The sequence below is a fragment of the Poecilia reticulata genome, chromosome 17 (genome assembly GCF_904066995.2).
Source record: "Poecilia reticulata chromosome 17, P_reticulata-male-v2, whole genome shotgun sequence".
NCBI lineage: Eukaryota > Metazoa > Chordata > Actinopteri > Cyprinodontiformes > Poeciliidae > Poecilia > Poecilia reticulata.
Genome location: NC_088846.1, coordinates 22,518,146 through 22,540,471, shown reverse-complemented (window position 1 = coordinate 22,540,471; position 22,326 = coordinate 22,518,146). Strand labels below are relative to the sequence as shown.

Below are 22,326 nucleotides of genomic sequence, written 5' to 3'. Positions count from 1 at the left end.
GTGCGATACAGCAAATATTTCTTTGTGTTTCTGTTTTACTGTTTCCATTTTCAAAAGATGGACTAAGGAATTCTCTTTGAGATGTTCAAACCTTGGAATATTGTCTTATAAACAAACCCGGTGTGAAATTCCTTATATTTTAACCCCTGATTTTTCTGCTTTTCCTTTAGAATTCATGACCCTTCTTAAGTAAAACAAGCCTCTGAAATATCTAAAAAGTGTCCCAATGTGTGCAGTTTTTAGATATTTTAACATGAAACCAATCATTTTGCATCATTTTGTTTCCACTGTTTAATTTTGTGATATTTATTTTTGTTTTATCACATAAAATCACAATATATAGATTGAATTTTGCAGCTGTTTGCGGCAAAATTAGAAAAAAGTTCAAGTTGACTGTAAATATATTGTTGTCTTCACTGACTGTATGTTTGGATCCAAAAATTGTACAATATCCATCTTTGAACTGAAAACCACATGAAATAAATCTTTTTGTGACTAACAAATCAGTTTAATAAATAAGTTTAATTTTTAAAATTACTGACAGATTTCAGGTTTCAGATGACGTTCTAACTTATTATAATCCACCTATTCCCAGATTTTAAAGCAATATTTTGCTGGAAGGATGAGACGCCGGAAGCGATATTCACCAAATTCACTTCCAGAAATTAGTAAGTAAACAAGACTTTGCAGCACCATCCTCCACGCAGCATAATTGCTTTCAGGTGTCTGTCTCTTCTGCTTGTTTAGCCGCATTTGAGAACCGCCAGTTCTCTGCCTGCTCCTCCACAACCGTCTCCAACCCAGCTGGGGTTTGTGATGCAACCGCAGTGGCATTGTTAATGCAATATCACATTTGTCTTAAAAGGAGAAAAGAATTGCCAATCAAAATTTAAAAAGTACAATTTGAATGGAAAGCTTTTATTAAATATTGATGTCACACACATGGTTAGCGGGTCGTTGGCGTTTGAAGGAAAATTCATCACTTTGACGCCCTTGTGCTACTTCGCTCCACAGTGAACAGCTGTTACATCACCCTTGAATCACTCATTTTCAAAGTAAGAAGAGTTGAGGTAAACACTAAAATCTTTGGAATGCAAAGGACTCTCAGGTTTCCACAGTGAATGCTCACGGTGAGGTATGAGATTGTACCACTAATTACATCACCCACTTATCCTGCATTGTTTTGTCTTTGATTGGATTTGTGGATAGAAGTTTTCATTAATAAATGCATGTTAAAAGGTATCTTTTAAAGCACCGTCCTCTCACATGTCAGAAGTGACATATGAGAGGAATCTCATGTGTGAGTGCAATCGTTCGCTATTCCTTCGACAGGTGCAATTGTCCTTGGAGTGGATTTAAAATTCTGTTCCTGAAAATGGCGACCGTGCGCATTGCTGGTGTGTGAATGTGTGACTGACTGAAAAAACATCATGTAGAGCTGCACGGGTTTAAACAGAAGCTACCTAGGTGTAAACCATTTAAACTGTTCTAAACAAAAAGGAATTATTAGAACAGAAATTTTGGCCCCATAGTCTGGTGGAAATGTATCCTTTTTATGAAGTTTTTTTCCCCTCAAACAGGCCTCCTTCCTCTTCATGTCAAACAGAGTCTAACAAGCCATAATACTGAAACATTTCATAATTCTTTGTTAAAGAGTCCGAGATAGCAACAAACGAAACTTCAAATCTGTCCAGTTTTTTTTTTAAGTTTGGAGAAGGGAAAAAAAAAAAGAAAAGCTGAACACAAACGAAAAGAGAAGCAGTGAGGACTCCTGTGTTCCTGCCACGGTCAAAGCTCCTCAGCAGCTGAGTTCATCCCTGGGGGGTGGGGAGTACCTGGGAGGTGCACTGTCAGCAGGATCTGCGCTTCGGCTAGACGACTGAGCCTTCCAGGTGTCGAAACATGATGACAGCAAAGGCAGGTATTACCACAGCCAAAGCAGTGATCAATAATAGGAGAAGGTGAGAGGGAACAGAGAGGGCAGACAGAACCACAACACTGCATGACATCTCTGGAATCTCCATTTTGCCAACCTCCTCCTCCTCCTCCTTCTCAAGTGAGAGTCTACCAGCGACCAGGAGAAGATCTTAAAGGGTAGTGCCGCTTCATCCCATGTCCCGGTTTTATCCGGGAAAGACCTGAGTAAAGGTACGGAGGGTGGCCGTCGTTGCACGTCGCCAACTTTCGCTTATCGTCGAATGCAGTTAGTCTTCTTCGTCCACGTAAGTTGAGGGGAACCAGCCCACCTGAGAAACAGCAGAACAGAAAAGAATCAGGCACCAGGTCGAAGTGGCACACATCAAAAAGAATCTTGACAATTCGATCTTTTTATGTTATAAATCTCGCAGAAAAACACAGTTATTATTTTTGGAATAACTAAATCAGAGCTGACAGGACTCCTACTTAGGCAGTAATGTAAGTAGACAGGCTTCACAGTGATCATTCACAGCTGGTATTAAAATTCGCTCCGAGCGATCAGTTCACATTTTCCCCAATTTTGTGCAAATTAGCACGTCACAGAGCAAGGCGACAAACATCCAGTGTGACATCACTGCTCACTTGAACTTACACACACTCAGTTCTTCCACAAAATAGAGCCACTGCTTGTCCAAATCAAAAGGACTCAGTGGAGGTGGCTGGGGCATTTGATCAGAATGCCCCCCTCAGCGTTTCCTGTTGGACACTCTCCAGGCACTGATTTTGCTGTTCACACTGCATTGTGGGAGATTTTCTTAAACTGGGATCTGTCCAGACACATCCGCTCCTCGAGGGGAGTCCACTAATGATCCACTAATGCAGAGTCCCAGTCCACTTCTGAGAGGTTTTACCACTGTTCAGACATTATCAGATCATTCACAACAGACATTAGCAGCAGTGAACGTGATCAGGAATGATGTCGGAAGAGAGGGAGCTAATGAGAGGAAAACAACCAAATACCTGGATTGAACATATGGGAACAGACTGGATCTATTTTATTCTAGGGTTAGATTTAGGAATTGGAATACAATGAAATCTTAAACTGAGATGATTTGAGACATCAGTCACGACTGTGTTTAGTCATCAATGCTTCGCATATTTTTGTTATGTCTATAGGGTTTTTGAAATGAACGGATATTAAGCCCCTGTCCACATTAACATCCATATCTTGCTAAACTTAGTTATTTTAGTTGTTTTGTCTGCGCCTACCAGACATATGCAGAGTTTTTGATGAATCGGATAACAAAGACGACCAAGTTGCACAGACCCACTCTTCCTTTTTGTACTGTAACCACACTAATAATGTGGAAGTTTTTATTAATTGGTTATTTCACATCTGCCACGTTTTGCCCTTTTATGTGTTTTATGTGCTTCCATACAAAGCTTCACTTTAGGAGAAAGGGCAAATATCATCGCAGAAAACATGGCTGCTTATTCTCCAAAACCCTTCATTATGGCTAAATTAAAACAATTCTAAAAAGATAAGCATGCCCAAATTCCTCCACAGAAATATAAAAATAAAAACTAATTTGACGCTAAATGGCAATTGTCACCAAGGGTGGTGCAGCAACTTTGTATTAGGATTAAGGGGCAATTACTTTTTCACATTGGGCCAGGTTGATTTTGATAATCTTTTCCTGTTAATAAATGAACTTATCATTTCAAACTGTGTTTTTTTTTGTGTGTACAAAACAGAAGAAATCTGTAAGAGGCAAATCGTTTTTATAGCAGTGTTGTTAATCCTGATGGTATCACCATCTCAGAGCACAGCGTGTGTTTTTCATCTCAATTTGAAACTGGGGTGTAAATTTCTCTTTTAAAATAATACCCATGCGTAGCTGTTAATCATTATGAAATGATCTTGTACTGTTGAAGAAAAATAAATATCTTGTGACGCATTTTTAGACTTCAAGTTGAGCAGCAGCGTGCCATGAGAGCGAGGCAGCGCTGTGCCCTTAGGCTATTAGTGAGAAAACGGATTGTTTTACTCTTTTACAAACATTTTCTTGTGAAGAAAGTAACATTTGTAGTCCAACCAGAGAGCATGCTTATACTTCCAATGTTGCTAATAATAGTGATGAAATCAGATGTACAAATTAGCTGAGCTTCCTACTCTGGTTATGTTGAAGAGAATGCTTTTGTCGTTATCTCACTCAAGAATGGTCCCATTACATTTCACTTATAAGATGACGTAAGATGAAAAAAATAAAAATAAAATGACTCAAGATTTTTTTTTAGAATCTTTTCCTTTGTCTAGCAACAAAAATAAAATAAAGAAAACAATATGAAACAGCCTAAATTCAGACCGTTTAATCAAAAGCAGCGGCAGCTGACCTTGCCATCAACCTCTCCCCTCCACCAGCCGTTGGTCATCTTGGTGTAGATCCTGATCATGTCTCCCTGCTGCAGAGAGAGCTCCCGCGTGTCTCTGGAGCTGAAGTCGTAACGTGCCACTGCAATACCGACTATCCTGGGAGAAATAACTGAGACATGGAAAGATCCTGTTATTTTTATTGCGATTCACTGACAAAAATGAACCCTTTTCACTTTCATAGTAATCCAAAAATAGTTCAAATGTTTGTAATCCAGATAGACTCGAGCTGAAGTAAATAAAAACTACAAGATAACTTCTGGTTGCCTGGTATGCATGGAGACATCTTCACCAGTCCATCAGGATGGGGCTCAGTAAAGGTCAGAGGTCATGGTTATTGTGGTATTGTGTTGAACTTAATAAAAGTTAATCCTGAAGTCAGTTCACGTAATGCGCCCTCCCTTATCAGGATAAACAACATTCCTCCTTACACGTGCAGGTCAGGCCTCGTGTCACTTGTGAACACGGGTATGGGAAGGTTTGTCTGCCTTATCAGAGAAAATACAGATGACAGCTGTGAAGATACGCCGGACGAAAGGAGCGTATCCGCTCCAGAGTGCACACAGAGGCACAATGTACGATGACAGGAGCTCTTACCATCAAATAAATATGCACCTGTACAGGATTTGTACTCAACCACGTAACAAATCGTATTTGTTACGTGGTTGAGTACATGATAATATGTTCGGTATTGCCGTGCATTTACGTCAGAGCAGCAAATTGCATGCACTGAGCGTTTCTTCACTATTTCTGGACTCTTTTGACCAAACCTGACATTTCAGTAAAATTCTACCAATTTTCATTTTCAACCCATCTTGGTAACACTTTATTTGAAGAGGGGCGAATAAGACTGACATGACACATTCATGTTCATAACATAACACCTGCCATGAACATAAGTAAGCCTTCATGAATATTTATGACTGTTGTCTTAAAGCGTCGTTCGGTAAATTATGACACTTTTAATACAAAATTGACATTATTCAAAATGTCTTTGTTATGACAACTTGACATTAACCAAGAAATCATTACTGATATAAATTTGTTCTAAAAGTATTACTGATTGCACTTTAAAAATTAGGTAACTTTATGTTATTAAAGGTAAAGTTTAAACAGTTATGTCATGTCATGTTTATGAAAGTGTCATGATAGTCTTATTCACCCCCCTTCAAATAAAGTGTTACCCATATCTTGGACCGATTACCAGTAAAAGTGCAATCATGTAATTGCATTTCTTTTTGCCACTTTAAAGTAACTCTGAAACAAACTGGAGATAGGACAGTAACGCCTGCCATAAATTTAAATCGCCAAGTTATGTTCTGATTTGTCGTTATGGGACATTATAGAGTCGTAACACCAATGGAAAACATGGTGATGTATCCTACTATCAATAAAACATTACTAAAAAGTGAATTTATTTCAGTGATTCAACGAAAAAAAGTGAAATTACATAACAAAATGCATTACATCCAAAGTGAGATATTTTAAGAATGAATTTCTAAAAACCCAAAACGTAATTTCTCAGAAAGTTTAATATATTATAAGACCAAAAACATTTTTTAAGACAGAAATGTTATATGACCTACACAATCTCCCTCCACAAGGAGGACAAGCTGCATAAGATCCCTGCTTGAACACTTCTTTTTTACTTTGTGTTGTATCCAAGCATGTCAATGGAAAGTTGAGTGGAAGGACAAAGTGTGGTAGAAAAAAAAATCACAAGCAAGAGGGATAACTGTAGCCACCTCTCACATGTATCCAGAGTTTGGCCTGCAACTCTGCCCCTCCTTGCGTTAAGCCATCCCTGAACCAGAGGCAGCGTCTGAAGCATCTTTCTGCTTAGGAGTCTCACGGCATCTTTTCAGATGAAACAGACATTGTGTTTAATTTAGAAAACAAAGTTCCAGACTGTGGAGACAGAAAACTGTCATCTTTGGTTCAAGAGTGGCTTAACGGCAGGAATGCAACACTTGCAGGCCGTTTCCTGGGTACCTGTGTGTGCGGTGGCTCTGGAAGCACAAACTCAAGCCGCAGTTCATACTTTGTGAATCTTCAGTAAATTATTAAATTGGCTTTGTTTTAAGGCTGAAGTTATTGCTTGTGCACCTCTTTCTGCCACAGTTCTTTGTAGCACTAAACTTTCCACTCATATGTTTGCATACAGCATGCTGTCTGCAACTGTCACCCTCATTAGTGTCAGTTTAAAAATGTCTGATTAAGTTTCAAATGTATCACAGCGTGTGTGATTAATCTTATTACTTTTATCTGAATTACTGAAATAAATACACTTTTTGGCAGAAATGAACCGTTCTACTTCATTCAGATGTATCTATATCTTACTTAAAATGTCATAAATGAAGACAGTTATGCTTCAAGAACTCTGAAATACAAGCATGCAGCTCAAAAGAGACAAAGAAGAGCAGAAAAGCTGCACCTGTACCTGACCAGAAAGGCGAGAAGGAGGGAGGAACAAAGCCGCAGCCGCCAGAAGGAACTACAGAGAAACATAGCAAAAGATGGAGGAGGAAGTGAGGGAAATGGGAGGTGGGTAAGGGGGGGCGGGAGGTTCAGTCCGTAGTGGGAGCAAAGAGAGAAAACATAAGCAAAGTAAACAGAAGTTTGACAGAAAGAGTGTGTGTGAGATGGCGGAGCGGAGAGGAGAAAGCAGAAAAGTTGTCAAAGTCAAAAATACAAGGAAAAAGAAAATACTGCTGAAGTGCTGTGAGAGAAATGAGCAAAACAGTGAAGGAATCAGACAAAACTGTCACTTTACGAGGCACATCTCATTCATTGTAGTATCGGCATTAAGCAGAGACATAACAGTAAGTGGCAGAGAGACCAATAATTTGACAAGGCTACGTCAGTGTAACAAAAAATAAAACATATCGAAAGATTCATGGATAGCCGTTACAGGAATATTAAATTATTGGGGATTAGGAGATCTTGATAATCTGATGGCATCAGCAATCGTTTCAGCTTCAATCCAGGTGAGCAGAACCAAATGAACGTGGTCGAGATTGGTGGTTTGACTAGGACATGATTAAAAACTCAGACAGGTTTTTTAAATCCGGCTGCTTTGTGAAGCTCTCAGAGGTTTGTTAGTGAAAATTAATGAGCCAAAATCACCAAAAAGCAAACCAGACAGGTCAGGAAGAAAGTTGTGGAGAAGTTTAAATCATGGTTAGGTTCTGAAATGGTAAATGGACTGAACTTATATAGCGCTTTATCCAATCATTTTGACCACTCAAAGCGCTTTACACTAGAGTCACATTCACCCATTTGCACTCACAAACGCTCACACATTTATACACCAATACACAGATCGGTAGGCAATTTGGAGTTAAGTGCCTTGCCCAGGGGCACATTGACATGTGGCAGGAGGACGCTGGAATCAAACCTACAAACTTCTGATCGCAAGACGACTACTCCACCCACACAGCCAGAGTCGCCCCAATACAATATTTGGGGCTCAAAACAATATTTCAAGTTTTGAGCATCTCACAGAGCTCTGTTCAGGTCATCAGCTTAAAACCAATCCACATAGCTCTAATCAGAAAAGCAGCCAAGAGGTCCATGGTGACTCTGGAGGAGCTGCAGAGATTCACAGCTCAGGTGAAAGAATGTGGGTTGACTAAGACTGGAAAGAAGAAAATCAATGTTGAAAAAATTCAAATCAACACAGCAAACGTGTTGAAGAAGGTGAAACCTAAAACAAAACATTTTAGCCTGCATGCAGATTATGCAGATTTATTATATAATAAAATCTGTCAATTTTATTATTAAATTAAATCAAATCTCAAACCTGGTAAATGTGTCATTCCAACTTATTTAAAGAATCGATTTACTGCAGGCGTACCGGCTTTAAGATTTTCATCAAAGAAATACAACCAGAAAACACTATTAGTCATCTCTTAAAGATTTTCCAAGCAGATATTTAATTATCATCACACAGTAAATCATTTTCTGGTCCCAGCATTAACACACACAGACAACGACAAGCACCAAGTCAGTCACAATTAAAACGTTTAGAAGGGGATTTCCCAACAACATTTCTTAATAAACTTATAGCGTTTCTGTAGTTCAGAATCTTTGTGTGCGTTTGCTCAGTCACACATTTTTCTCTATTCATTGCTATGCAGCACCTTGTTTTGAGATTCAAACGTGTTTTTAAAAAAAAAAAATATTATCATTTTGCTTTTTGCATGACATCTATCTCTCCACAGAGGCTGTTGCTGTTTACCTGACAGAGAATACAGTGCCCACACTGGTGCGTCGACGGGGGTGGACGACTTAAGGCAATAATAATCCACCCCGCAAAGCACAGAGGCAGCCGTGGCTCTGTCAAGGTTTCATGAGAGAACGTAGTGCTGTGAGTGGCAGCAGAACACAAAAGCACCTCTTACAGAGACGCTTTGAAGCTCCACGCGCTCTGAGACCGACTCCGCCAAAAGAAGCAGAGGGACAAGGATGCAGCAGAATTTTACACCCAAACAGACACAAAGGCCCAACTCTGACTTTGTTCCAGCGCTCATCTGCTCGCCCTGGCTGCTGGTTGTTTACACACGCGTCTCTCTTTAAGTTAAGACAGTTTACCTCCAGCTGCCTCCCGCTCATCTAGATTAGATCACATTTGCAAACTTTTCCCAGTTTTGCGGAAGCCGCTGTGGTCCCTCCGTTGGACCCGGGGTATTCCCCCAGGTGTATGTCAGCAGGCGGCTGTCACAATGTTTTTTTTTCTCCCCCCGTTGCTGGAGCCAGCCCAAGTGAAATGTCATGTCCTGTCAGTAAGATTGTGAAGCCATCTCGCAGCTAAGCAGAGTTCGGAGTGTGACGTTTTGGAGTAGCAGGCTCTTGGTGGTTGCCTAAGGCGCTTTAGCCCTAACTGGGACCTCCCTGCCAAGACTGGTGAGCTGCTCAGGCTCCGTTTTATTTATCCGTCAGTAAGCTTCCCAATCTCTCTGTTGTTTTTAGCTCAGTCCCTTATTTTCTATATCACCTTACTCCCATATGCATCTCTCTTTTAACAAAGAAAACGGCAGCAGAAACAAAGAAATGTTGAAATAATAGCAGTCCAAGACAAACCAGATTGATTGCTTTTTTTGGTAGAAATTACAATGTATAAGTGTTGGATTAGTTTTTGATGAAGGGAGAGTCCGACCACTGCTCAGGTGTAGTAGAGTAACAGGTAATGAGTAAATCCAGCTGGCATTCAGTGAGGTCATTCGTGAGCTTTCATGCAGCAAACAGGTGAGGCAGCACTGTAACGTGTTGGTTATCATTCTCTGAAATTGAGTAAAATTGGGTTGTTTCAAACATTGTTCAGAAAAATGGCATACTTTAATTAAAAAAAAAATAGGAAAGGAAACATAAAGTAGCACAGAAAATGGTAGGCTGTTATTTTACTTCTATTTATTAGCCTATCCACCAGATAGAGCGTCTGAGTCAGGATTGTAGAGGTACTAGCTCTTTGAAACCAAGACATTATGTTCTGTTTTTTTTTTCCTTTTTGATATTTTCTTTTTAGAACGTATCAATAATTTGTAGTTTTGCAAACTCTTCTGCCTCAATAGGTCACAGATGAACTTCACAAATTTTAGGAAACAAACAAAACAATCCTGAGGCCCAACTTGAAAGAGAAACTTTGAGAATCTCCAGAAACTTGAAAGGAATATTTATCAAGACCAATTTTATTCTTAGGAATGGTTTAGAACCTTTGCTGAGTGCTTTCACTGAAATGCTTGCTAAAATAAAATCTACTCAAAGAGACACTTAGTAGGGAGAACTGGCTAGAGTGAGGAGTTATAGAAGCTAACACAGATAAACGTACCTGGGCATTAGTACAGTTCCAACTCAAACCCTGCCAGTGAGTATGGTAGCAATTAGATGCATATATAAAAGAAGAAACCCTCCAATGGTCCCATCTTTTAAAATGACTTTCTAAATGGGTTACAAATCCTCAAAGAACACATTAACTGGACTAAAGAGAAACAGTGCGACTTTTTATTGACACACTGTCTGCCAGATGGCACCTAAACACTAAATTTAATCCAGAGTACACTATGAAGCATGGTGGCTGAGGCATAATGATATGTCAAACTTTCTATTATTTTACACACTTAAGTTTCATGCATCTAGAGATGTAGTCCAGAGTTTCTGATTTGTAGCTTCCTGATTTATTCTGGATATTTCTGTGTTCTTTTCCTGCTGAGTTTTCCTTTCTCCTATTGGCTTTGGGCTCTTTCTTGTGAAGTTGTGTTCTGTTTTCGTATTGTTTTCTAGTTTCGGGTCTCTGTCTGTTTATTTTATGTTCTGCCATTCATAGCATTTGTATCCCCTCTGTTATCTGTTTTTCTCTTTTAGCTGCTCTCACTCTGGTTGCTCGATTGTCAACCCTCCATGCTCCAGGTTTCTCTTCTCAGTTCTTGGATATGTTTGCTTCATGTTTCCTTTTGGACTTTTTTTAGACTTTGTCCCTTGGATTTCTTTAAGTTCTGTGTGAATTATTAAAGCTTTCAGTTTTTGCTCCCCTCCTTGTCTGAATTTGTGTCCTCTCGAACCCACCACTTGTGACAGGGGATGTTTTTCACACCGGTGTGTCAGGGCAATTTACCACATACCAAAGATGATGGGTCACTTTGAATGCATCAACAACTTGAAGAGGTCATGTTGCCTTATGTTGAAGGCAACATAAGGCAACTGAAATTCTTTTTTGTTACAGGACAATGACCCCAACCACGCCAGTAAGTGTGTAGAATCATTGTTCCAGACCAAAATAAGGTTAGGGGGTACAATCCCCAAATCTGAATACAAAAGAAAACCAAACATACAGTTTCTTAGACAAAACCAAGAAATCTAGAGTTATGGATGCAGAAAACTATATTTGTTCATAGTTTTCAGAAATTGGTGAACTCCAAGCAACAAATGTATGGAGTACAAATAGATCTTAGAAAGCTATTTTTTCATTTATACAGTAAATGTTTGAGGTTTTATGAAAAATACAGACACTACAAATTTTTTGAACACCCCAGAACTCACTTTTCTTCACTTTTTCCAAAGTAAGAACAAATTTGATAATTGTTTCTTCGTTCTCTGATTTGGAAAAGAATGCGCAGTGTTCCCAGTGTATTTCATCTGCTGAATGTTTTATAAATGGATTGATCTGGTGGAGCATTTTTCTACTCATATTGAACACTCAAAGTGCTTCAACTTAGAATAACATTCACTCAACCAGACTCACAATATTCACTCAGCAAAATGCAGTTCAGTAGGCAAGCTGGGGTTAAATGCCTTGCTTAAGGGAACATTGACATGACAGCTGAACTGAAATCAACAACTTTATAATGGTGAGATATTTAATCTTCCCATTGATCCAAAGCTAAATTAAAGGAATTTTATGAATTTTACTCTCTTTTTAGTCTACGCTGCTAAAATTGAAAATAAAAAAGGTTACTCAAGAGAATAAATTTGAAATCTATTAAAGGGAAGTCATAATTTTAAGTACTCTGGATCCAATTTGATATTATCTTGCTCAAAAACATGGCCAGAGCTGGACAAATTAGTTGACATATCAGATTTTAAAACTTAACTCATCAAAAGGTGAGCAGGCTTGTCTTAATCTGAAAAAATGGGGAGTCTAAGTAGGGCAGGACGCGTGGGGGACACAGCAGAAAGGGTTCAGCCAGAGTGCTATTCATGACAGAATCATTACTTTATAAGTTAGAGTGTGTTACACATTATGACAGATATTATCTCATCTTCCCAAGAGCGAAACGGTTTGATTGAAGCAAAACGTTAAGATTGTTGGGTGAGATCTGAGCAAAATGTTTCATAAAACAACTTCTACTATTTATTTTATGTGATAACATAGAAAGGATTCAGCACAGACTGTGCCTGTTATACACAGTTGGCAGGTAAGCAGCCTTCCAAAAAAAAAAAAGAACAAAAATCACCTTTTTCCTTCTTATCTGATCTCTTTTTTTTATAGCAAAAGCCACAAATGCTGGTCTTGGAAGCAGGTCGAAAACAAAAGCTTTCCTTAGAATGTCTTTCATATATAACCGGCTCAAGACATGATCTGAGCATGTAGCGTTTCCACCTATCAAGCAGAAAGTGTCAGGGAAGAAACCTGGATGTTTGTGAAGCAGACTCACCGTTGCCAACCTTGGTAATGGCCTTAGGCATGTTTCCATTGGACAGTTCTCGGTAAGGAACCTGCAGAGTGGTGTCAAGGCTGCTGAATCCCTCTTTCAGTGAGTGTTGTTTATAGTACTCCACCAAGTCCTGTGTGAGACGAGCACAAGAAAATACTTCAGCGAAACATGGGCTGAGTCTGGGTTATATTTGCACCAAAATTTAGGTACTGCACCTTTTATTTTGACATATCTTGATGTTAACTCATGATCATATATTTATATTTTTTTATGGAAAATCTTATGACTTGCAGGTGCTGCAAGTATTTGCTAATTACATATTTTAGCGGCTCATTTTCCAACATGAATACAAAAAGGTAAATTAAAAAAAAAAAAAGTTCATATATCTCAACTGAGCAGCAAAGGTATCGTCAATTAATGCTACAGAGTTCTGTGGGACCAAATAAAAAAAATAAAAATCCATACAAAGTCAAAGCCGTTACCAGCACAGTCTTGAACAGGCGGCTCTCAGCGATGTAAAAGCATCCGTCCTTGGTCAGAATCTTAATGTGCTTGACTTTATCGTTGAACCTGTGGAGGGTGAAAAGGACATGGACTGATAATCAACTATACATGCTTTTACCTCCGTTTGGTCTCTAAGGTGAACCATAAAGATTGGCCGTCTGAGAGATTAGTTGGTTGTCATGCAAGAAAGTATGTTTCCATAACAAACTGAATAGAAAAAAGTTTTTTTTCTTTGAATAAATACGTAAAGTGTCATAGACCTCATCAATTATGCCTAGTATTTATGTATTTTAAGCTATATTTTTAATGTATTATTTAGAAACTGGTACTTTATTCTTAAGACTTTATGCCATTTAGGAGGTATTAACAAAACTCTACGTAATAAACCAATTACACAAAAAGCATATTCTAAGAAGTGAATACATTTTTACCTTGCTGGATTACAAAGCAATTTCTTACAGTTCAATTAATAATGTTTATTTATTTGGCATTCATCACCACAGTATAGAATATGTTTTTATTATAACACATTTGTCACAAAAAAAACCCAACAAATTAATGTAATGCAATTACTTAGTCACAGCCTTGTAAACAATCCAACAGCCAGGAGCAGAAATGGCGTGTTGAGCAGTGTGATCACGTCTTTTACAGCCGTGGGAAGATGCTTGGTAGATGCATGCTGGTGTTTGTCTTCTGTTTCTCTTAATAGATTAAGTTCATGATCATCAAACTCTCCTTTTTTCCCTTTCTTGTCTCTAAGAAGTAAAAGTGGTTTTCTAAGATTTAAAGAATAATGTTGGGAAGCAGTTTCCTACGTTCAAGCTAAATTAAATGGTTGATCTTAAGTAATTTTTTATCATAATCATATTTTATTATTTGTGGACAATGCAAGAACCAACACAGTGGAGTTGCAGCAGCTAATTGCTTCCTGTATAGTGAACGGTAACATTCTTCTATCTCATTTGGTGCTGTATTTCCAGGTGTGTGTTTCTTTGCTTCCTGTGTGGCTCTGAAGCTCTGGAACATCGTCCCAACGTCCCACAGACTGCACACACTCCTAAGAAATAACTGAAGGTGTTTTTATTTCATACGTAAAGACAGGCCTTTATGTATGTCTTATTATTTTGCCTTTGTGATGTACGTCTGTGAAAAGGTTTTTGCAAAACTTCTTATACATTAAGACAAAAAAAAAGAGTCCAGGATTAAAACTACAATAATGTTTCATTTATATCCTCTATTAGTTTGATGTTTTACTTAGAACCAACATGGTAAATAATGTTCACAGTTAAACATGTTAAAGGACTTCTTATTTACAGCGTTATGTAAAAAAATAAATAAATAATAATAATAATAGTAAAGATATTGTAAATCATAACAAAAGCTATCTGAGAAACATACGTACAAGACTCAGAGTGAACACAGTCAAAATGCGTTCACTTAAGGAAAGGGTGACAGCCTAAACCCAAAAAGTGGGAAACAAAGAGAAACAGACTGGCATGTAAGATCTAGGACAAAACATTAAAAAGAGTTCCATCACGTCTGGTGTTTTCCTTGATACATTATAAATATATGAGGGGTAATATATTATTTATCCAGTATGTGTTGTGGTATAACGCATTGAGACATATAAGGTATGTTTTCTGAACAGAGTCTCTCTCTCATACTCGCAGGGCTGGAAACTACATTGAACACAGAGATATGCTCATAGGCCAACCACTTGTGGTGTAGTTTGACATTAAACAGCTCTAGTTGATCGGTAAGAGCTTGCTGCGTAAAGCTCCATTATCTCAAACAGCCATCCTGATAATGATCTTAAGCACTGAGACGGGCAATTAGGATTGGACTGTTCAGAAACTGGCCCACTAGATCAAAGCAAGGAATGAGTAACTGCGCGAGCCGACCAGAAATAAATGGGCTGGAATGGTGTGTCACTGGCTAAATAGTCTTAACATCCAAACACTATTTCAGAGCGCGCTTTCCGTCGTTATAATCTCACACAATTGTCATGCCAGGTCAGGAGGACTCGGTGGGCCTTTATTTCTTTTAAAAGACCGTACACGCTTTGATGTGGCTTGAAAGATGTTCACTAGTTAAACAGACAAAGTTGCTTTTCAAAAGAGAGACAAAAAGCCACTTTGCTTCTAGATAAGGCAGCCTTTTATTGGGGCTTTGTGGGATTGTACGTGGTATCTACAATTCAAAGGTATTGTTAACCCTCTTTTGAAATGCATTTCTAAGAGTTGTAACAAAAGTGCGTCAAGTGGTGCCATCAAAAGCTATCGAGTGTTCCTTATGTCTGAGACGCATAGCCGGATAATGAAACGACAATCCATTTCCACTTTTTCTCTAAGTCACATTTGCCCGGTATGCATAAATTAAGCCAACTACAATCATGTTTACACTAAATCAGAATCTCATATGTTGACATGAAAACTGTAAAAGAGTAGCCACATTTCAAATGCGCATCTTACTCCATGATTTTGTGATTTTATGTGATAGACCAAGGCAATAATTGGGGAGTGAAAGGCAACTTATTTTTAAACTCTTCAACACTACAGTGTAATACATACTGTATAGCATACGCATGGTTCTACCAAGTGATTCTATACTTTCTAGAGCCAGACCCTCACTCCAACTGCAGCTGAAAATATTTCTGCAGAATGTCAAACCTTTGCACATCTACAGATCAAAGAAAATGCCACCCTTTTTTTTTTCCAGGGCAGCTTTTGCTCAGTCAGATTTTATGAAGAGTCTGGTTTAAAGTTGCAGTAGGTAAATTTAATAAAAATATGTATTTTACACATCCATCCATCCATTTTCTTTACACCCTTGTCCCTTAGTGGGGTCTGGAGGGTTGCTGGTGCCTCTCCAGCTAATGTTCCGGGCGAGAGGCGGGGTCACCCTGGACAGGTCGCCAGTCTGTCACAGGGCAACACAGAGACACACAGGACACACAACCAGGCACACACACACTCACACCTAGGGACAATTTGGAGAGGCCAATTAACCTGACAGTCATGTTTTTGGACTGCGGGAGGATCATGTTTTTGGACTGTGGGAGGAAACCGGAGTACCCGGAGAAAACCCACGCATGCACAGGGAGAACATGCAAACTCCATGCAGAAAGACCGGGGCCGGGAATCGAACCCAGAACCTTCTTGCTGCAAGGCAACAGCTCTACCAACTGTGCCACTGTGCAGCCCGTATTTTATACATTTGTTCAAAATGTCACTGACGTGACAGTAAAACAAAAAACAGATAATCTGTGAAAAAAATCAAGCTCCTTTGTCTTCTTCCAGGGGTCCTACTGCCATCTGCAGAAATATACCACTACAAATCAGAAACAACCAATAAAAGTCAGGAGGAGGGTCTTAGTATTGTCAATCACGCTTGTGTACATGCTGCTCTGGATTACAAGTTTGCTGCAGCTGTTCAAATGGTGGAAAACAACTTACCATTAAAGATGAACTGTTTATCTGCCGCCACCAGAGGCCATGCTAACTAACATGCACATTCACTGCATGGGGGAAGAGTGTGAGCAGCGCTTACATGAGCGTGATTGATTGCTGATTTGTTTTTTGTTTCTGACCGATGTATTTCTGCAGATGGTAGTAGGACCACAGGGAGGAAGCAAAGGAGTTTGATTTTTTTCATTGATTAACTGTCTCATGTTATACTGTCACAACATAGTGACCAGAAAAATAGAAACATTGTTATGTTTTATGATTTTATTTAAAGATTGTTCTGATTTTAAGCTCCATCCATCTTCCCCTGTCCCTGTTGATTGAAAGTATCGCCACAGTTTTTTGATACCATCAGAAAAAAAATAAAGTCGAGAGAGTGCAGCAATGTAAGAACAACGTAGGACTTGTCAAAATATACAGGTAGAAATTTCGACGACATCTACACGTATGTAGATGTCGTCCCACCTCCTACCTCCACATCCTCCAGAATGTGAGATATTTCTAGGTGATCATCACTCAGCCTAACATAGTGCCTCTGTCAGTTTGCCATTTTCCTGCTGTCCATTCCTTTGACATCTTTTCTCCTGCTTTCCACACAATGTAAAAGAAGAAGGCGATTCATCAGGTCAGATCACTGATGTTCCATTGCTTCATCCAGTTCTGACACTCGCCCGTCCATCAAAGACACTTTGAGCGAGGGGAAAAAGCTCAGCCTGGGCGTCCTTACTGGTCTACAGCTGCACAGCCCAAAAAGCAAGCAGCAGCCCACTGTGTGATCTACCACCTTTCTATTAAAGTCGGCGTAAAAGTTCACAGCAATTTAATGACTGTATAATGGGATCTACGGGATCCCACCGCCTTTGCTTCCTACACATCAATGAACAATGGGCGACAGAAGGGATCCTGTAGCGGTTCACTGAATCTTCTTTCTTGGACCTTATTTTGTAGGTAGAGCAGTCGTAAGACCTGCTGCTCTGTAAAAGCTTTCGTATGAGACTACAACAAATTGGGCTTTGTCAACTTTTTTCATTTATCCACTGTTGCTGCTTCTAAATCCAAAAGGCTAGACTGACCTGGAATGGCAGGATAATAAGATCCCCTGGTAATTTTTGGTTTTGGGGCGCATCGTACATTCAAAGAAATCAGTAACCTGTAAGTATTAACGTTCATATTTATTCAATGAAAGGCCCTTTCGAAGGAGAAAAATGTGGTTTACTTTTATTGAGGTGGCAATTTCTTTAGTTTTATTCAGAAAAATGTAATGTAAGGATTGTACCCTGGCTAAGACGTTTGGTTTTAAGAATTTTTACTAAGTGGAATCCATGTTTTAATGATGTCCAGACAAACACTGGTAAATGTCACAGGGAAACAGATGACATTTTGGGATTTTGGGATGGTAATTTGCACAGAAATGTGTATTATGTCATGTACTATCTCCGCTTCACCCTCAATTAAGCTAGTAACACCAACACCCCGGATAAGCAGCCAGCTTTTTTCAATGATGTCTCTGCACAAGATATGAACAATGCTCCACGGTCTCCAGGATCTCAATCATCGTTTGGATCGGTTGGATCTATTTCATTATGTGGAGGCATTCACGATGCTACTGGGTTCTTACTAATCACTAAGAAGGTTTTTCTTCCATCCATCCCTGGCCTTACTTCCACACCGCCACTAACACAGTAATGAGATGTTTCTTTACGATCTATAGAATTTCCCTTTAATGGCTCATCTATGCAACTCTTTCCCGAGAACATTACGTTAATTGAAACACTACCATCTGTGTGTGGGTGGGATGAAGTTGTAGCCCCATCTAGATACTCTGAACCAGGACCCGTACATATGCCGACACCAACAGGACCACAGTTTCATCACATCAACATGCTAAAATGAGTAAGGGAACTCCTGAAGCTCCATTACCAGTAACCGAGAGCATATTGCATTCTAGTTGCAACTATGAAGATTTCTCCAACACAGATTTTTATTCTAATGGTCTGAGTTTGTTGTGAAGTGGGCCTGAGATGGAGACCACTGTGCTGTTTTCATCTGCACTGCTTTCCACACAGCTACAACTGTTTGCTGTATTGATCAACGCATTTAGATGCGAGGCTTAGATTTAGAATTTTATTGTTCTAAATTCATTCTTAATTCTGTACATCAGGTTGTTAGCTGTATGTGCTGCTTTGTGTTATAAACTCATGTTATTCTAGTGATTAATAAAGTTTCCAATCTAATCTAATTCAATCCAATAATTAGGTTTTACTGAGATGATCTTCACAGGATGATCCTCTTCTGCTGCTCTGCTATTCATTTTGAATGAAGTGTGGAAGACTCAGAATGCCGTCACGATACTCACTTTATGCTGATGGCATATTCGTTGCAGTCTTTGCTCCGGTGTCGAACCAGATAAGTGCTGTTCCCTCTGTCGATGAGCTCCACCTCAGCCTGGTATCTCTCCATTAGCCCTGCAAACCTGAGCAATCAATGAACAACTACTGCACTTACACCGCGGCCCATTCATGACATAACAATGAAAACAATGGATAGCAATCAATAATATAGTGCAGAAATGGATTATGGTTATCATACACAATCTCTGTTTTCTTACCAAAGCTGGGAAGAATAATCGACAGGTTTTGGAACCTGGCGGAGAGAGGAATTGTGGTTATTTTGTGTTTTAATGCGATCGATACAAAGGGTGGAGGTCATTACAGGTAATGTGATATTCAAGCCACATCTGAGGGCTAAAATAAGTCTTCTTCAGTGAAAAAAGGCAATTCTAAGTCCTACATCTCATTGCTCAGACGTCAATAGCAGCCATTATCTACTGAATGCGTTGTAATCACACTAGATTTTGTTATTGATTTGGATAAATACAAACACTTACACATGGGCAAGGCCTCACAGCATCACTTGGAAAGAAGCCAGTCTTGCTTGTCGCCAGAATTTTGCCCTGCAATGGCAGCCGTTTGTTAATCGCATTATATTTGTCTGGGTTAAGATGAACTTTCTCCCTCTTTTTTGCCCCCCCTTTATAGCCCTCCCTCCTACCCCCACTCTCGGTTCAGTAAATCCTCAGCAATTAGCACACAACAAGCAGTGCATCTAATTTGCAGCCTGAGTTAATTATGGTTCAAAGTCTGCCGGCAGTTAGATTTGTACTGCATCAAAACAAGAGCCTCGTTTTAACACTAAATAATGGATCGTATTCTAGTCTTTTAATATCTAAATAGTGTGAGCGCGGGCTCACGCCAGAGACACGCGGCTGCTTTTCAGGAAACCTGCCCAAAGCAATCACAAGTTATATGTGCTCATCTGTAATTCTTTAAAACAAACAACAGAAACATTTGTCTGCATCAAATAAAACCTACTGTTAAAATTAACCTCTCTATTTCTAATGCAAATACAGCACATAGAAAACATACCTGCTAAAGAGCCTTTTCCACCTTTAAAAATGTGCAACTCAACAGAAGAACAAGAGGGAATGTTTGCACACCCTCACATAATTGAGGATCTTGCTGTGTTCAGAGTTAGCCACCACAGTCAAACTCCCCTTGTGATCATCATAAGTCTGGGCTTATGACGTATGATGGCAAATCGGCCATCTTCCAAAGACATTTGGCATCTTGTGAAAAATGTGTTAGAGCTGCAATAATGAGTTCTGAGAAAACCATGGACTGAAAAGTTGAACAAGCACACCTTACAGGTCACTCCACCTTGATCTCTCCTGCCCTACAGTCGTCCCTCCACAGCTGAGCCTGCCGAGAACTTGAGATGTCAACAGTTTTCCTGTTGATATCTCACAACTTTAACCAATCGTTGCTGAGAGATTTTTCGTTATCTATTTATAGGTTGTTTCTGTGTCATTAGCAGAGCTGCAGCACACTGGCAATGTTGAGCTTAAATTGCCTTACATAGGGGATAGGTGTGAGTAGCTTGAACAAATGGACAGTGCTAAGGCCTTCCCCCTTCCTCTGATTGGTTGTTTCTGACTGGGAGTGGTGTGTTTTTGGCAGTAGGACCACTGGGAGGAGCCAAAAGAGCTTGACTTATTATAATTTTTTTTTTTACATGTAAAATTACAATGTCTGAAGAAACCAAAGCTGAAATTTTGGGTCATAATTTTAAATAGTTGTGAGCAACTTGGGGAAAAAAAAACCTTCTGACCTGTATGTGCTAGAAAGCTCAAAATTAAAAGGAACTTCATCTTTCATCACAACAATGCAAAGAACACATCCATATCATCAAAAGAATGGCTTTAACAGAAGATTACAGTTTTGTAATCACCTGGTCAGAGTCCAGATCTGTGAATCTGGCCAAAACCCTGAAAAAGGCTGGAGCCCATAAAACAGATTTTAAGTGATTTTGCAAAGTGGTAATAGAAAATATAGCTAAATTAGGACCTGTGCTGACTCAACAGGGCGAGCAAACTTATGCTGCCACCTATTTTAGCTACATTTTGTTTGTTTTTCAGTTTAAAGGTTACAGGTCACTATAAAATGTGAAACTAAAAGTTCTAAGATGAATTCTAGTCATTTTTTTTCCTTTTTTTAAATCAAACAAACTTAGCATTTTAACAGGAGTATGCTAAACCTAAACTTAAATATCCACTTTAAGGTTAGGTTTAGCTTCTAATACAGCTTTAATCCACTAACATGTGTCTCATGTTTTCGAAAACAATAAGAACATCTGTCAGAATTAACCTAATAATACGGGCTTACAAGTTCAAATTCGAGGTCAATTTGAAGTCCATTGAGCAAACATGAGAAGACAAGAAGTGGTGGGGACACGTTAAGCTTCTCATTCAGCTTCCTGCCCTGTTTATGCTTCCCTCCTCACTCCTCTTTATTAGGGTATGAAATGCTTTTTGGAGCCATCCAAGCCCTGGCAGTAACTAAATTGGATAGCGAATCTTTACCCATCTCTATGATTCATTCTGTGTAATAACATTTCATCAAAGGTTTTTAAGAGAGCCCTTCTCTATTTGTTATGCTTTCGATAAGCGTATGATACAGATTAAACTTATTACTCTGTTGGCATAAACAGGCAGCAGCCAGAGGATCAAATGAAATTACAGTGATTGATTGTATTGTTCTGCCAGGGGATGGGGGATAATTGCCTTCTGGGTAACAGGGGATATGAATTCTCAGTGTTCTGTAATTCCATCCTCTGGCGCCACCGGGGACGCTGAAGATTAAAGGCACCCTGTGGAGTTTTCATTGTAAACAAACAAGGTTCTGTTCAGATTCAGTGTTTTTTCCCCCAAAATCGTATTGTGTGCAACTATAAGACCATTTCAACTTGTTTACGTGAAAGTGTTTATAAAATCTTTTGTTTTATTAATCTTTTTTTTAGTTCATTGCCACTGCTAGTAGCTGGGATCCAAATAAAGCAGTTTGAATTTGCAGGCTACATGGACATATTTTTGATTGTTTTTGTCAAAATTGATTTTTGCTTTTTAAATAACTGTGTATTTTTTTAATGTAAAAATATGTAAAAGCAACCAATCTTTAAATTATGTGAATTCATTTTATGAAACACTGGCACAAGCCTGTGTACATGCATGCTTGCCAATCCCAGTGTTACCATTCTGGACTGAACAATTCCATCAGCTGGAAATTATCACTATTTACATATCTTTGGTTTTATGTATTTATTTATGGTTACTGTCTTTTTGGGTGAGCTTTTATTGTTGTATTGCAGTTTTTCACCTGCTTCCAAGACAAATTTCTCCCATGGGAGACTAATAAAAGTATCTTATCTTCCCCACAGAAGTGTTAGCATTCATGAATAGATGGAGGACAAAGGCAAATCCTGAAATGCCGTTGCTGTCTCAAATAGTATCTGAAAATGCTGCGAC

General features: G+C 39.0%; 1 protein-coding gene across 2 annotated transcripts in view; it reads right to left on the bottom strand.

Moving 5' to 3' along the window:
* Nucleotides 1-897: 897 nt before the first annotated feature.
* LOC103479751 (guanine nucleotide exchange factor VAV3-like) overlaps nt 898-22,326 on the bottom strand; it is a 64,597-nt gene continuing 43,168 nt past the window's right edge. The window contains exons 21-28 of one of the 2 annotated variants that reach the window (XM_008434379.3): nt 19,354-19,419; nt 19,075-19,109; nt 18,823-18,939; nt 12,981-13,068; nt 12,499-12,628; nt 6,789-6,842; nt 4,312-4,460; nt 898-2,246 (exon numbers count right to left, since the gene is read on the bottom strand). In XM_008434379.3, the coding sequence (XP_008432601.1) occupies nt 2,205-2,246; nt 4,312-4,460; nt 6,789-6,842; nt 12,499-12,628; nt 12,981-13,068; nt 18,823-18,939; nt 19,075-19,109; nt 19,354-19,419 (681 nt within the window). In that variant the 3' untranslated portion in view covers nt 898-2,204. The remainder of the gene's footprint in view (nt 2,247-4,311; nt 4,461-6,788; nt 6,843-12,498; nt 12,629-12,980; nt 13,069-18,822; nt 18,940-19,074; nt 19,110-19,353; nt 19,420-22,326) is intronic. The other variant, XM_008434380.3, reaches the window with a different exon arrangement.